The following is a 16,639-nucleotide window of genomic DNA, read 5'->3' as shown; positions in this document are numbered from 1 at the left end:
TTAAGATATATGACTGATATATACAGTTCTATTCAATTTTCAGAAGGTTTTTTTTGTTGTCCTGTAAGTATCTGAAATATGTTATTGATATGTATTTATATTTTAAGAAATATAAACTGTCCTAGAAGAAAAAAATACTGAAAGCTAAATTCATTACTTTTTAAATAAAATTTTATGTCATCTCTTTGAAATTAAACCAGTGATTATTTTCAGAAAAGGAAAAAGCCACAGTGAATTAGTCAACAATATTATGCTTGTGGCAAGATATTACACTATCATCTTCCTTTCTTCAGTGGAAGTATTTTCAAAAACTAACAAATATCAAAGTCTTTGATTTTTTATATTTATTATATTTAATTTAATATATTATCTATTTACGTACCATTCATATAATATTTATTTTTATGATATACGATTAATATATAAGCATATATTAATATATAATAAATAAATAAAATTAATTTAATGGACTATATATTTTTATATGTTATTTATACGATATGAATACATTTATATTTATTATACAGGCAATGTCCTGAACTGACTGTTTGGAGTTACATGCAAGGAGAAATAAATCCTACTAAGCACTAGTAATACGATTTTGTAACAACTTAATTTTGAAATGTGAAGTAAGCAAAGCAAGGCTATTTGTGGATTACCTTAGGTTTTTTCCTTTCATGTTTCGTAAAACCTGTTTCAAGAAGGTCTGTGAAACTTCCTGCATTACCACCACTTTTTAACAGTATAACAAAAATCCTAATCTCTGGATTGCTGTTGATAGCCTGAGAGACATTTTAAAACATAGTTCTAGTCAGAATTTTAAGTGTACATTTGTATTCTAGTTTCATTCTTGGAAAACTAGAGTGATTCCTCCCATTACTGTTCATCAGTAAAACTAAAGAATTCATAGCCTTTACTAAGATTTTGGAAATTATTTTAAGTTCATAGCAATTTTGCAGTCTTATCATATCTTAGCTGTTGAATGCAGTTACATTTTAGGAAACAAAGTCTTAGTTGCTGTGTAAAGTAAAAGATCTTTTCAAGCTTTAGGAACTATATATTATGTCAGAAATGAAGATTCATACATACCCAGCAGGAAGATTTAACACAGTAGCTTTGGTTGCGTATGTATGCAACTTTAACACAAGTTCACCCAGAGCCACACGTTTCCAAGAGAAACGTTCAACCATCAGCACCCCCTTTGCAATATCAGAGCCTTCCTCTTGAGTAGCTGCAAAAAGGAAGTTAAAAAAAAAGAAAAAAAAAACAAAACAAAAAAACAAAAAAACAAAAAACCGACACAATTGGATGGAAGGAATAAAAGCACACTTAAATCTACCAGAAAACCATGGTTAAAACTGTGTTAGGAGAATGCGTAAATCAGACATATTTTGAGTCACCCAAGGGTGCTCTAGAACTATTAAAAATATCCATTCTATTCACATGCAAAAGAAGCAAATAGCCAAATACAGCTTATATTTATGTTACAGTTAATTGATTCTAATAGGTTGGTTAGTTTCCTTTTTTCTTTTACACCTTCTTTTGGCTTCTAGCTGCTCTAGTCTGGATGCACTACAGCTATATCCATACATTTATATATTTGATTAACTTAAGCTAATTGTCAATTAACAGGAGTTAGCCTTTCTAAATGCCATTCTACAATTCCCATAAGACATAAGCAATTTTTATTTAAATTAGCCATTGCCACTGGATCTTCATATAAGCCAGGTGTACATATATTTAAGAGCTTACTGTATAAAATCATATTAAAAATCTACTTTAGTTACATTGCTGACATAACTGAGTTTTGGTCACCTCAAAGAATAAAGCAGTTTGCAAGAATGGAAATTATGTAGAAAAAAACTAGGAAACAAAAGGAAATCCATACCAGAAAGATATAGATGAAAAGTGTACAGCAAACAATAATAAACAGGAAAATATTCATCATCAACAAGAAATAACAGGAAAACACTGCTTTGACACTGGTATACTTCCTAGAATCAATGCACCTATTTAATTCTAAACTGCAGAACTCTGCCAAAATAACACACAGCTAAACACGACAGCACAGACATATTTAAGAATGTGAAAACTGAATATTAACACTTTGTGCTGGCCTTACCTCCAATGTCACCCCAGCGTACTAATGCAGAAAAGCTAATCAGGATTTCAATGGGCTTCAGACTGTCCACAAATAAGTAATAGAAGATTCGATCATCAGTAGACTGCATAGAGAAACAGACGTTCATTCATCTTGCATTTCCACTGAATATTGTCTGAGCAAACCTTTATAAAGTATGACTTAGAATTCAGATATTGTGGTCCTATATACAATATGGGAACTAAGTATTGTCACTACTGCTTACAAATTACAGGCATTTGAGCCCAGAGTCTCTTGCTGCTTCTCTACACAGTAACTTTCAGTTAAGAGATAAAAGGAAAAAAAAAAGTTTATTGGGTAAGAATATATCTACTTTCATGTGCTTTTCTTCGTATGTACCTCAGTATAGTCCTACTTGTCAGACAACATTCAGCAGAAGAACAAAATGTTCTTGTTTTGCAGCTTTCTGATTCTAATTACAGCAAGCTTCAAGGAAGTAAGTGTTCTCTTAACATGTTACACAATAAAGACTGCATCATTAGTACTAATTTTTTTATAAAAATATAGGATGCAGCATTTCTCACTCACAACTTTAATACATAAGTTCTGTGCCAACACTAGAACTATAAAAATGATTCTACTGCTCCTAGAAATGCTTCAAAATTTGAAATGAAATCTGAACAAATTTCATTGCTTCAGAATTGTTTTAATGTATGCCGCCTTACATTTTCCCAGAATTGCATTAGTATATTTTCGGTATTTGATTCTGGAATACTATTACTATTATTTTCATAGCATAACATAAAAGTATGCTTTTAGAAGTCTAATACAGAATTCACCTAATACTATAAACACCTCATGGGAATCAATGTAATAAAATATAATGGTGTTACAGTAAAGGGTATTAGACAAGTATTTTGCCACACAAGCATACAAGCATATGTTGTCTTGATGTTCATTATGGCTTCTGGAAGCATATCACACACTGATTGGGAAAATTTCCTGTGATCTGATTATAATTCACAGAAGTGTGAAATCCCAGGTATACTATAATTATGGAGCATAACCCATGCAGTTAACCTTCTTAATACAAAATTTTTTACAGAATTCATGCCTGAAGTTTACACTTCTGTAGTCTACAATTATACTCCAGTTACAGTATGAAACTAGAGTTGGAATAACCTTCTGATAATATGAACAGTCAGGCAATGGTAGGTTAAAAAAATACTGTAATTACACAGTAACTAAAGGGTAATTCTAGTCTCTGGAACAGAATTCACATATATCACAAAAGTACTTAGCATGTAAAGAGAAAATGGAAAGCTAGAATACACAGCTAGACTCCTGATTCAGGTTTTAGGTGACAGGCGAAGAGGAGGAAAGAGAGCTGAAGGGTAGTTTCTGAAGCTACATCATTACTGAATTCAATTTAGGGAAGTCCCTAAATTGCTCTAAGGTAGATTTAAGGCAAGACAAAAAGAGGATGGCGATGTGATCCAGTGTAATATACACTCTCACTACAAACTTTTATGATTTACATACTCAATATATTTTTGGATTACTGTGCAAGAGCAATTGGTAACAGTTTTGTTTATTCTAAAAACAGTGAAATTCTTCTGGGTAATTGTAAGCGAGAATTTTATTGTAGTGTCTATAGTAATCTTAAGGATATCTATACAATGTTTGCATTACTATTTTTTCAGTCATAGTAGTTCTATGTGACATACCAATGGCATTTAATACATATGTATTAATTAAGATTTCTTGACAAAGATAAAATAAATAAATAGATAATCATTCAGTATGATCATATACCTTAAAATCTGCCTTCTGATAGTTATAAGCATATGTATGTGGTTTGTGGAAAACATGCAGGTTCCTAGGGAGAAAATAAAATAAATAAATATGTAGGAAAATAATCTTTGTATTAATGATATATTTCATGTAAATGTGTTTTTCATTGCATATAATAATGACTTTTAATTAGTAAATGGATTAAATTTTCATAAATTAGACTCTAAGATATTTCTCAAAAATGGTACATTTTGAGTTTCATAAAAGGTGAACACAAGCCATCTGCAGTGAAAGCAGCTGGTGTTAATTTCTACTTTTGCCACATTTCTGTATCTTTCTGTTGGCAGTCAGGCCATTAATTTTTCCTACTTGAATCTCTAAATGGTAATAAGCTACTATTACTTTAAAATATCCATACCTACCTAAAAGTTCCTTTAATAAGTATAATGTATTACTGTAAAGAAAACTTTTTTATACAGCTTATTAATGCTTCTTTTCAATTTCTCAGTGTTTGTATACCTCCAGAAAATCACCCCAAATTTCTGACAAATTTTTTTCTGCCTTTGATTTAATCAAAGGCAGCATAAATGGCCTCAGCTTTGATTGAAGACAGATCTGCCACAAAGTCTAATGTTTTATGTAAAACAAATGTTTTGATTACTAAGAGACTTTACAGACATCCTGATCCATTCTTGACACACCAATTCTTAAAATGTCTAAACTATTCCTGCTTTCTCAATGTCAGTGCAAACTCAGAATATTCATCTAATTTTCACTGTGTATGAGATAGATACAGATATATCACACAAGGAAATGTTTTCAATGGAACAGACTAGTATAAGGAAAATCTTTGACTGGTATCTAAAATCCGAAAGATGATATCTTCACAGGTTAATTGAGATGTTTTTGTTAACAGCTGCTTTATCAGCTTAGTGCAAAAGAAAGCAAACCCTCATCCATTTAGAGACAGGAATACAAGAAACATGCTTGATGTGTTTAATATTACTGCAGTCTTCAAAAGACCGACAGTAATTTAAAATTAGACCAACAAGTTAAAAAAAAGTTTACATTTTACATTCTCTCTGCATCAGACTGTAAGCAGGACTTCAAAAGGAAAAGGAATTAATTTTCTTGTGATTTTTCTTCCTGAAGGCAGTAACTCCCTGGACCTACGGGTTCCAAAAATGAGTCAGCCAATCCTTAATAAACTCTAGTATGATCTACTATCTTCTATTGGTAAAGTTCCTGAAGTGCTGCTGGTGGAAAAGGAATACCTTCACCCTCACATACTCCTCCTGAGTTTAATAGCTCCTCAAGAAAAAAATCATTTATGAAAATAGCAGATTCACAAAGAAATCTGTTACAAAAGCAAAATGGGAGAAATGGGGTAAATTTTCTCTGAGAAAACTACTCCTCTCAGAAATACAAGACTCTTTAAAAAGATCCATATTGTTTCAGGCACCTTAAACCTGAAAGACAAGCTAACGAGATTCCCCAAAAGATGACAAAAGAACAGGTCCAACATTCTGTTAGTCTGCAATCCACATCTGAAAATTGAAAAGAAAAAAAAACAGCTATATATTTTAAAGATGAAATTTTTAAACTCGTGGAGGGATACAAAGTTTGGTTTCTTTGAAGTAAGCTCTGAAATAGTGGGAAAGCTAATCAGATTTAAGGAGGGATGTGGAAAATGAATATTGCATCAGTCTTGAACTGACCGCTCTGTGCTTTACATGCTACACATGCATAATGCCAAGTGCTAAGTGTGAAAGTCAAAATACTACATTTCGAAGTGTCATCCTTGCAAACACAAACCATCGTCTACAGCCCACTATTTTAGAGAATTTGTACTAGTGCAGCTAAATAAACCTTGAAATATTAAAATTACAGATAAATAGTTTCACTGAATTAAATTAAATAGCTCAAATTGAAATTGCATCAGTCTCACACTATACCCAGCAAATTATAGGCCTTTTTACTGACAAACTGAATTTTGTCATTTATAAAAGCACTGCAGGCAAGTTAGATCCTGACTGACATCAGTTCAATTGCATTGTTATTTTTTTTGTAATGTTTGCAGAGGTATAAATGCCTGGGAACTTATATTGGTAAGCAAAGAAAAGAAAGCATTTAGCTGACCAAGAAGAGCTATGCTGACAGCAACAGAAGATTCCAATAACTTTTTTGCTTCGGAATTATATTGGTTGGATACCCCAAACACTCATAGTTTGTCTGACTAGTTGCTGATGGGTCAGGTACGTGAATGCTGTAATCACTGCATGCTCCTTTACCTACTCTCTTCTATCCACGCTACATTCTGGCACGTGCTGTCTGTAGCTGATGATTGCGTCCCCCCATGTACTTTGGAGGGTACACTCCAGACACAGTCTGCAGCTGTACCTGCAGGCGTACTGTCAACAGAGACAGTAAGTCTAGTCTGAAGGGCAGCTATGGGATGAATTTGAAAGGCAGTATAGTTACATCCAGGCAGAGAAGATCTGTTGAGAAGATACTGTTTTCATATACTCATGTTTCACCTGCCACCATTTTTATACATTATATTTTAAAGAATAAAACCCCAAACTGATGTTCCTTACTGGAAACAAATACAGAAGTCTTCAAAGCTAATCCAGGTTTCCTTGGAAACAGAATTCTTTTTTGACTCAATTTCTTCCTTTGATTTATTCACCATCTGGCTATTAATACCAGTATCAACTGCTTCTGATGTTTGTGTTGCACGAAAACTAATATTCTCATGTAATTCTTCTGCAGAGATAAGAAGACACACAGATTCAAAACAGCAACAATGTGCACTTTAAAGTAATATCATTCTTATACTGAAAGATTACCTTAAAATTGTCAGGATATTTTCTATGCACCTTAGGGTTTACAAATAAAACTAAAACACTAACCAAAATGGCTCAAAAAGTGACTGAAGCAAATCTGTATAGATTTTAATTGCAACTGCTTAAGTATTCTGCTACAATATACCATCACATATTGAATTGTGCATTAAAAACTTTCACATGAGCACATTAGGTGAACATACATATAAATTCTGCAAACCTGAAGTCATCTAGATAAAGACAAATATAACCTCTTTTCCAGAGTGTCTGTTCAGAGAAAACTAGGTGCAGCAGAATGATGAAATTTTTATAATCCTCTGAGAATCAAAAATACACTGAATTGCAAAGGACACTAAGACCTATAAAGACTGAAGTGTATCCTTTCCTCTGCTACTTAGAGCAGTCTCCTTTTAAGGCTCCTCACACAAGTCAGTCTAAGCACTTCTTAAGAGAAACATATATGAACAATATTACATGAATTTTCTTGTAGGAAAATCAGAACAACTGCCATCAGATTCATACCAAAACATGATCACAGAAATATATGTACGTTGTGTGGACACATTTTGCAATTATTTAATAATTTTTTAAACTTGTGCTGAAATGCCATCTTCTCTGCCTTTACTCTGGGAGTTTCATATAAATCATTACTGAAGATGTTTAACCTGATCCTTATAGAAATTTTGAGAATAACTGTAGAACAGAACTACTCAAACATGAACGGCCAGAATCTCACAATGTTTACTAAGGAAAAAGATGAGGTAACCTCCAGACAGATACAACAAATGAGAAAGCTAATTAGCAAAATAATAATTCATTTTTAAATGTGTTTTGTAATATTTCATGATCAGTGAGATACATAGTGATCTTCTAGATAACTAATGAGTGTGTTAGGATGTGGGTGACTCTAAATTATTTTGCAACTATTTTTTCAAGAATTTTTAAAAAATGTAAGGAACTGTGTCAAAAACCTCTTCTGCTCTCTTACCCTCTGGAAAAACTACCTGAATGCTGTAAATGCTAGGCTTTTTCTTAGACTGAAGTGATATTAGGCCTTCAGTGAAATAACCACAGTGCCTGGCTTACAAAGGTACATATCCCAGAAGGTATGATGCAGGTGTCACCAGAGCAGAGCTATGCCTCAAATTGTATTCCTGGGGCTCAGCGTTGCCATCCTTGTTCACTCTGACAAGAGCACTATCAATAGATGTTGTTCAGGATCTATAGGGTCAACAGAACTCTGCAACCTTCAAAGAGAAGGTGGGCTCCACCCTATTCAGAAGTTCATACATAAACCTCTCTGTTGATTAGGTATGCAGATTGGAGCAAGGGGGAAAGGTATCTCTTCTAGCGCACCTAAAGGAGGGCAAAAACAGTGTCAACAAAATGGCTGAATTTTTCTCACTTCTCCTGGAAGATATAGTGAGAATCTTGTGAGACCATCACCTAAAAGCATATTTTATCTTTTTTGATGGACTTATTCCAAATAAGACAGTGCGGTTCAGAGCTCCTGGCACCACACAGAAATATGATAAAAGAAATAATATAGCAAGCTACTATCTCTTGTTTACTTGATATGCAAGTACCATTACCAGATATAAGAAACCAGAAACACTAGATGATGCAATGAAGATATGATTTACAGAACAAAACTATAAATAAAATGTGAAGTAAATCTCTTAAGAGACGTTCAGAATAAATCACTATTTTAAGACTGACACACAGAAGACAATTTCAGCAAATAATTATCAGAAATTAACACAAAATTTATTCTTTGAACAAATCCAAATACTAGCAAATACAGAGGGATAAGAGCATATTTAAAACGAGACACTGAAGAGCGATTCATAAAATGGAAGCGTGTATTTGAATTCAAGGATTTTATGCTAGCTAAAAGTCAAAGAATAAAGGTAATGTAGCAAAATCAAGCCCAAGAGGAAAAAGTAAATCGATGAATATGGCAAAATACTCAAGTACAGAAATAATAATAAAACATTCCTTGCACTAAAGAATAGAAGGCAAATAAAATACAGATCAATAACTAGGAACAAAACAGCACAGAAGCTAGAATAATTAAGCCAAAAAGAGAAAAAGGAAAGAGTAGTAAGTGAACAATATTAGCACATTTTATCATATTATCCTTTATTCTTATGATAAGGAAAACCTATACTGCATGAAAACCCAATAATTACTAGAAAGAGTCAACTTCTTAACAGAGTGAGAAGATATATTTTCAGGAGAGTTCAGCATCAAAAGCTGTCATTACCCTCAGTAAGTGCTCATCTGGATCTTTGCTGAGATGCTGAAATGGAAACCAAGCTCCTTCATCCAACTGACTGCAGTTTTGGGTGCTAACATTTAATATCTGGACATTTAGTATCTGTCTACAGTCATGAGCTAGCTCTTTTGGAGAACATATGAAGGAGCAGTTAAAAGGTTGGCTAGTCCTGTAAATGAAAAAGAACAAGAAAGTTGTACATGGTGAAAGAAATTTTCAAAATGAGTCCAAACGGAAATGAGTCCATTGCCTCAGCATTCAGAAAGAAGGGGTAAACACAATGGCTTATTGGAATAGATGTATGAAAATGGAATTTTACCATTTACAGTAGAAATTGCAAGAACTTAAAACCCAGAAATGAGGGGCATAGCTAATTTCATAACAGAGTACTGAGAAAATGGCACGGGAAATTTCCAGAACACCAGAACAGTACTAAAATAACTATTAAATTTAGGGTTCCTACCATAAAGTTTGAAGTTTAACAAAATATTTTTAAGAAAATATGAAAATGAACTAACATACGAACATAATGATCAAATATGAAAAATGAACTACAGATTCATTAGACTAACATCACAAAAACAAATTTTAAAGTAAAGTAAATGGATTTAAATGGAAAATAAATTGAAAGACAAAATAACTTCATTCAGGCAGAATATGTCACACTAGTTAAGTTTTCTGGTTATGAGTTTGGGGGGTTTTTTAGTGAAAAACATGTTTTAGACAAGGCAATGCAGCAGGTATCACTTATTTGAAGTCAGAAGTGTCTGCTTCTGGAGTGTCTGCTATAATATCATGCTGAAATTTTTAGCAAAACTGAAGAATGTGGGTATTATAAACTGCGTTAAAAAACAGCAAACAAGAAGAAGCATGAAATATGAACTTCATATTTTAAATAACTTTCATAAAACATAGGAGTTTAGTAATAAAGGTCTCTAGAAGTCAGTAAGTGTACTCAGTACAGAGAAGATCACACTTTTCCACAAGACTATCAGAATGATCTTGATAAATAGAATAATAGAAATCAGGTGACATGATATTTACATAAGTTATACTTACACAAGTATAAACACTTACATTAGAGACCAAATTAAGACAATTTTATTGTAAAATAGTAATTCACATATTGGCAGTGATGACAGATCTGAGTTTATCAGTCAATCATAAACTGTCTCTGAGCCACCCTCACAGTCATGCACATTGGATCCCAAAACATATAGCACACATGCAGAAGTGCTAATATAACTGCCCAGGGCATTAGTGGTACCTCATCAAGAATCCCAGGCAAATTCTCGTTAGCCAAGCTTACAGAAAATGAATAGAAGTTGGAACAGGAAAGAGTGGCAGGTAGTCGGAGAAGTGGAGGGCCTTTCTTTGGAGAGTGGGCTGCAGCCATCATGTGATGATGCATTTACTTGGATCTCCCACTTGTGCATTCCACCTGCTTCACTTGCAACCTACCTAGTGCCTCTGTGATGCCCCAATGACTTGGATGAGCTTCTGATCCAAAGGCAGGTTTACTCCAGTTACTAACTTTCTGCTGGATCAGCAAGACAGTATGACTCCTGAAATGTCATATGACCAGTAAGTCTGATGCAAGGAAAGAGTATAGAGCTGAAGACTGGGGATTGGAGGAGAAGGTCAGACTACTCCTTTCAGTGGCAGTCTGCAGTATGGCTGGATTAATAGTATTGAGCAACTGTACTCTCAAAACATACTGCTCAGCTGAACAATAGAAACACTGTGAGGCAACAGACTCATCAAGTAGGCAGAGAAAGGTAGAGAAAAGAACTATTTGAGCTAAACAGAAATGACAGAAAAAGAAAAATGAGCAATATTGTGCACATAACTGAAGAGTTCTGTTCATTCCTGTTCTCTCCATTCCTTTTTGGGGAAACTGATACAGTGTTATGCAATCCTGTGAAGGTAGTTTGATTATCCAAACATAATGTGTGCCAAGAAGCCATGGCACTTCTTTGGCTTAGAGTGTAAATGTTAAATTATTAAGGTCATCCACCTGGTAGCAACATACGTAGATATCTATGAACAGCACAGTGTGGAGGTCTGAAGAAAAAGGTTTTATCAAAAATCTTACTCTACCCATCATGAACAGGACGTGCACCTCTTGCATCAATTGTGCTGTATGCTGGCCATTATAAAATGAGAGAAAATACTAACGAAAACATACTACAGAGCAGCTAGAAGATACAAGAAACACAGAAAATAAGACCATAATGAGGAAGCACAAAAATCACAAATACATTCCAACTGTAAAGAAATATGAATATATGGTTCCTTACAATGATCATGAAAATAACATGAGGAAGTTAACACTGACACTCATTCAATTACAAGTTCTTCTTTTTTCTTTGTGATAGGTTTTCCAGGTTCATAGGGACCATGACATTGGTAATTATTATGAATGTTAGTTTAAAATCTCAAACATACTATGAATCATCTAAATTAAACATCTGTAACAGGGTATTTCTTTCCATATTAACTGAGAATTTAGCTGGGAAAAAGTACATAATTTAGTCTCCTTTTTATGCACAGAAGGAAATAATACTATCACACCTGCCTCTGACTTAAACTGAATTGTATTTTCATTCTGAAACAAGTGTTACCTAATGCTACAAAGCTGGAAGTAATCAAATCTGTTTTGATTTTGATTTGTTTTTGAAATGGAATTTCAGTTCCATTTTAGTAGAATTTCAAATTCTAGCTACTTTTATGGAAAACATAAAGGTTCCCAAATAATGAAAGAAAATAACTACTTTAATGTATACAATTTCAATAAATCCTGTATGTACTGTACAATAATGTCATACTTAATAATTATAGCTTGCTCCTTTGAAATTTGGCTTTCTGGTTTTGTCATTTTCAACCTGTATTTTAGTGTTGTCATCTCTATGGATGAATGCTGAAACAGCAGGATTTCTGTGTGATAACAAACAGGCAAATAATTTGATAATTCAAACTTTACCTGCATCAGTTACATCAGTTAAAATAACTGCACCACTAGCAATTGGGAATCATAGAGAAACATTGTTTCTTGACATAGCTGTTGAACTGTAACAAGAGGGTAGATAGAGCTAGTCTAAATGTATGAATTTACACTTTACAATAAAACTAAATTAAGTGTAATTATATGTTTTAGGACAAAATTTTTGTTCTAGTAGATTTGCAAAGCTATGATTTCCTACTCTGAGGACATCTGAGAGAAAAGTAGTGCTGATGCACAAAAATATTACAAAAATATTTCATTTGATTTAGTCTATTGGGCATATCAAAAATAAAACCCCTCCATATACTGTTTTTCCACAAAAATTCTACCAACTCCCATATTTACCACAGCTTTATGCAGACCAAAGTATTGGGATTGCACTCTGACTGATCCAGTGTCCTTAAGCGCTTTTAGGAGCTTTGCTACTGATTTGATTAGAAGAAAGTCTGGACTCTTTGTAGATACATAGCTACAATGGGAAGTTTGATACAGGGGAATCTTCAGAAAGATCACATAAAAGAAAAGGAAGTTGCACTGACCAAAACCTTCAAGGTCTACACATGCGACAAAACACAGAACTGTGTCATTCAGAGTAATGATAGCCGAGCTGTACAAATCAGTGCTGCTGTTATAAATAATTAATTCTAATTCTAATTAATAATAAATACAGAAGCCTTGCAAGTCTGGATCTAAAATGAACCAGATGATACAATATACACTATAGGAAGTATAATGTAATATTTCGAGCCAAATTCACTCAAAAAGAAATTCACTCTTTGTTTAAATATTTACTTGCAAAACAGAGAGAGAAGTGGGGTAAAGAGGCTCCACTTTACCAGTGACTGATGTGAAACTAATGAAATAAGAAGTACCTCACATCATTTGACCCATTTTTTTCAGAATTAAGCCTGAAAGTCACACCAGACGTTTTAGAAGACAATAGTGACATAAATGTTCATAGACACTTTTCAAATCTCAGTAAGTTCAAACTTTCAATGGAATTAGCAGCCTAATAACTTTCATGTCAATACTTAGCTAGATTTTTTTTTAAACAAACACAAGAGGACAGGAAGTTTCCTAAAACAAAAGGTACAGAAGAATAATTATAAATCCAAGAAAAGATGTGTTCAGATGTATCTGTTCACTTATAAAATACCATCGGTCTCAATAGGAATATTTGTGAGACATTTCAAACCTGCCTCTAGTGAACAGAAGGAATTTTTCTGGTATGAGATTATTCATATATTTAACTGCCTAATGGCCTGTAACCAAATTTTAAAGAGATAAAAAGTTATTTATTCCCATCCAAATACCTTGAAAACTTTGAGAAATTTTCAGCCATATGGAGAAGTACATTTGAACTCCCCTTCTCTTAAATAAAACATTTTCTAAAGTTTTGCTTCTCTCAGTTTTGGTCCACGAATTATGCTCTGACATGTTCTGTGGAGCTGAAAGATTCATAATAAATTGTTTGAAGTAACAGGAATCTGAAGTAATTCATACAACCTACAGTGCATAACAGTGCAAACCATCAAATCAAGGTATATTACTAAGTTTCCTTCCTCATGGTTCTCCGAAGAACTTCTGAAGATGGGCTTAGTTAATAATTAAGATATTAAAAGGAATCGTACTATTTAAAGAACAGCAATCATATCTGTACCACCTAAGAGTAGGGCAGAGTTCCAATCACTGAATTGTGTAATAATTAGTAATATTACTAATATTGCTGGATGGATTTTGCATAGAGAAATGAGAAGCTATGGGTTCAGATGGCCTGAAGATTGTGAAAAGAGAACCAGAGCACAGTTACAGTACTGAATTATTAATAGAATCATAGAATGGTAAGGTTGGAAGGGACCTCTGGAGACCATCTAGTCCAACCCTCAGTATAGCCCGTACAGGGATTAAACCCGCGACCTTGGCATTAGCAACACCATGCTCTAACCAACCAAGCTAAACCTGCCCCCATACTGCAGGCCAAAGGAAGGTAGAAGACAGAACACAAGCGTACTGAATGATGGGTTGTTGAATGGTCTTACACAACATACCTGTGTAGTTACCACTCAGCTTTCTCACCTATTCCGGTGTTGCCTGCTATGTAGATTCACAATAAAGCAAAATGATCTTTCAATAGATGATATGCACTAGGTATCAAGACAACTGATTCACACAAAGGAAAAGTAAGAACAGAGGAATCTTCTTCAGCATAATCAAGCCACTGAACTTTTTTCAGCTTGTTCTCTTTTGGCAACAGGAAAATTCTTTGAGGATGCAGCAGGCGGAGGATGTATAAAGATTGTGGGATTTTTTCCAGAAGAATTAAGGCTTAAAAAGCACCTAGATTTTGGAAGAAGTTGATCATGCACTCTCTAGTTCTTTCAGCCTTAAAAGTCTTAATTTCATACTTTTAAAATATCTTGACCAGTTAGAATACGTTGCTGAGTTTCAGTAAAGACATCTCAGTTATTCATGATTTTAGCCACCAGCTGCCAACAATCTGATTTTTACACATTTTGAATGACACCAGTATTAACAGTTGGTCATTTTGCCATGTTAGTACCTACCAACACTAATTAACAATCTTTCCTTGAAGGGGTATTTCTTGAGTAGCTTTTCTAGTAAACAGAAAAAAAGAGTAGTCTGACTATATACTAATTTCAGAATCTACTGATGGTAGTAGTTTTGTTATTGATGTTAGATGTTTTGTAGTGACTGCTACAAAAATCTTCCAAGGTTCCAGCATACTTTTGACAGGTTTTAAAGAGTCATTTACTGCAAACTGCTACACTTATATTAGCTTTGGGGTTGAACTTAAACAGATACAGAGCTGTGAGATAAAATCTGAAGAATATCTTTCCAGCTAAATAACTTGTAGAGTTTTGATACAGTAAGTATCTTCTCTTTCAGTTCTTTTTTTACTGGATAACATTAATAAACATAATATTAAAGAATTCAAAAGAAAAGACACTCAAGAACTATAGTACCTGAAGCTAGTATCAGTTCTTTAAACACAGATATTTTACAGAGAACAATATAAAAAATATTTAAAAAACACGACACCCCATGCCTTCTCTTCACATGAGGATCAACTTTCAGAAATGTTTAAAAAACAAAGGTGTAATTTCATGGGCTTCAACATGGACAAAACAAGATTAGCACCCCATATATGACTAATGATGATAATAAAGCATGAATCCTATTGACATGAGTTCCTCCGCCACAATTCACTTTCAGAACTCTGGTAAAAGGAATGGTGTTCCCTAGCAAGGAAGGTCTAAGAGAGGTTTGTTGTGCACAAAGCAAATATGGTCACTTCTTTTAAAAAGAAGGCTCTTATTAACTTCTCCCAACAACCTTTCACACATTCACTTAGCGAAATTTTTAAGTCATCAGTACTTCAGAATATTAAAACACATTCTGATCATAAAAAGGAGAGTGCCTAATTGCGAGAGTATTTTTTGTCCTCTGTGAGGACAAATTATTCCTCTGAGAAAAAAAAATACTCAATATAAAAATGAATTGTGAAAAAATGACTAGGTATTCTCTATCTGAACACTGTTCAAACATTAATCTCAAACACATCTAAAAGGTAACATTTACTAGAATGGAAGATGTCCTTCTTTCCTGTCTTTTATGTCAGAAAAAAATATTTATTCGCAATGATCAGAAAAAAATAGTTCTGTATACAAAATCTAGTACAGGTTATATACAGAGAGTAACTCTGTAATGTCAGAAGTGCCATTTTTTTCAAAATATTCTTGTAAATAAAGGATTATGTAATAACAGTCTGAAGACTCTACTGTATGAAGTCATACATGGAGTTGGTATAATTGTTCATTACACTAGTTCTTCGAAAGCTTTTGTTGTAAAACCAGTACCCATAAATAAGACCCAATCATATGAGAGCAGCAGCAATCTGAATATAAACTTTAAACACTCTTACCTTTGGCAGCTCTCTCTGCATTGTGCTGCTGAAAGAAGCAGGCCTTCTGTAAGTGGAAAGCAATGATGTGGTGATGATAGCATTTCATTATTTTTCAAAGAACAAAAACAAAGAAAATGTTCACTTTTGTGTCAGTCCTTTCTGAGTTGGAGAAAAAAGCTAGTAAATTTCCACTGTAGTATAATATTAAAAAGTATAATAGAAATACTAGAATTCACCGTAATATCTAAACATACATCATCAGCTGATACACTGTTTTTCTAGAAGCTGGAAAAGTACATGTGATCTGGAGTTTCAGATAAAAAAATGTCTATTCCCCTACTATTAACAAATGCTCCTTGATATTACTGTTCTTTGACAATAAAAGAGTTCTGAATTCTTTCCACTCTAAAAGAATAACAAGGTTCCTTTTCAGGCTAGCAACTATTTCTTTGGTTGCAAGTTTAGACAACCGTCATTTGCAACAGCATGCCTCATTGTTACAGCATCTTTTGTTTTATATCAGCAGCATAAATAAAAAGGTTGCCTTTTTTTGGCAAACATAATTTTATTCTGGTCAACAACCCCCTTTCCAAGCTAGAGAAGCTGCACTAATCCGTATGCAATATCCACTTATATTTGAAGTTGAGTAACTTCACTCGCATTTCTGAAAGTCTGCTTATTAAATTTATAA

At 33.6% G+C, this 16,639-nt stretch overlaps 1 protein-coding gene across 1 annotated transcript in view; it reads right to left on the bottom strand.

Annotated features, from left to right (window-relative positions):
- Positions 1-16,639, bottom strand: part of ADGB (androglobin) — a 131,509-nt gene that overhangs the window by 53,062 nt on the left and 61,808 nt on the right. Inside the window, 5 exon segments of the mRNA XM_062573053.1 lie at positions 1,090-1,231; positions 2,123-2,225; positions 3,917-3,980; positions 6,493-6,661; positions 10,481-10,559. Coding sequence (XP_062429037.1) covers positions 1,090-1,231; positions 2,123-2,225; positions 3,917-3,980; positions 6,493-6,661; positions 10,481-10,559 — 557 coding nt within the window.

The sequence above is a fragment of the Rhea pennata genome, chromosome 3 (genome assembly GCF_028389875.1).
Source record: "Rhea pennata isolate bPtePen1 chromosome 3, bPtePen1.pri, whole genome shotgun sequence".
NCBI classification, from domain to species: Eukaryota; Metazoa; Chordata; class Aves; order Rheiformes; family Rheidae; genus Rhea; species Rhea pennata.
The sequence above is the reverse complement of the archived record's forward strand: the minus strand, read 5'-3'. Positions and strand labels throughout refer to the sequence as shown.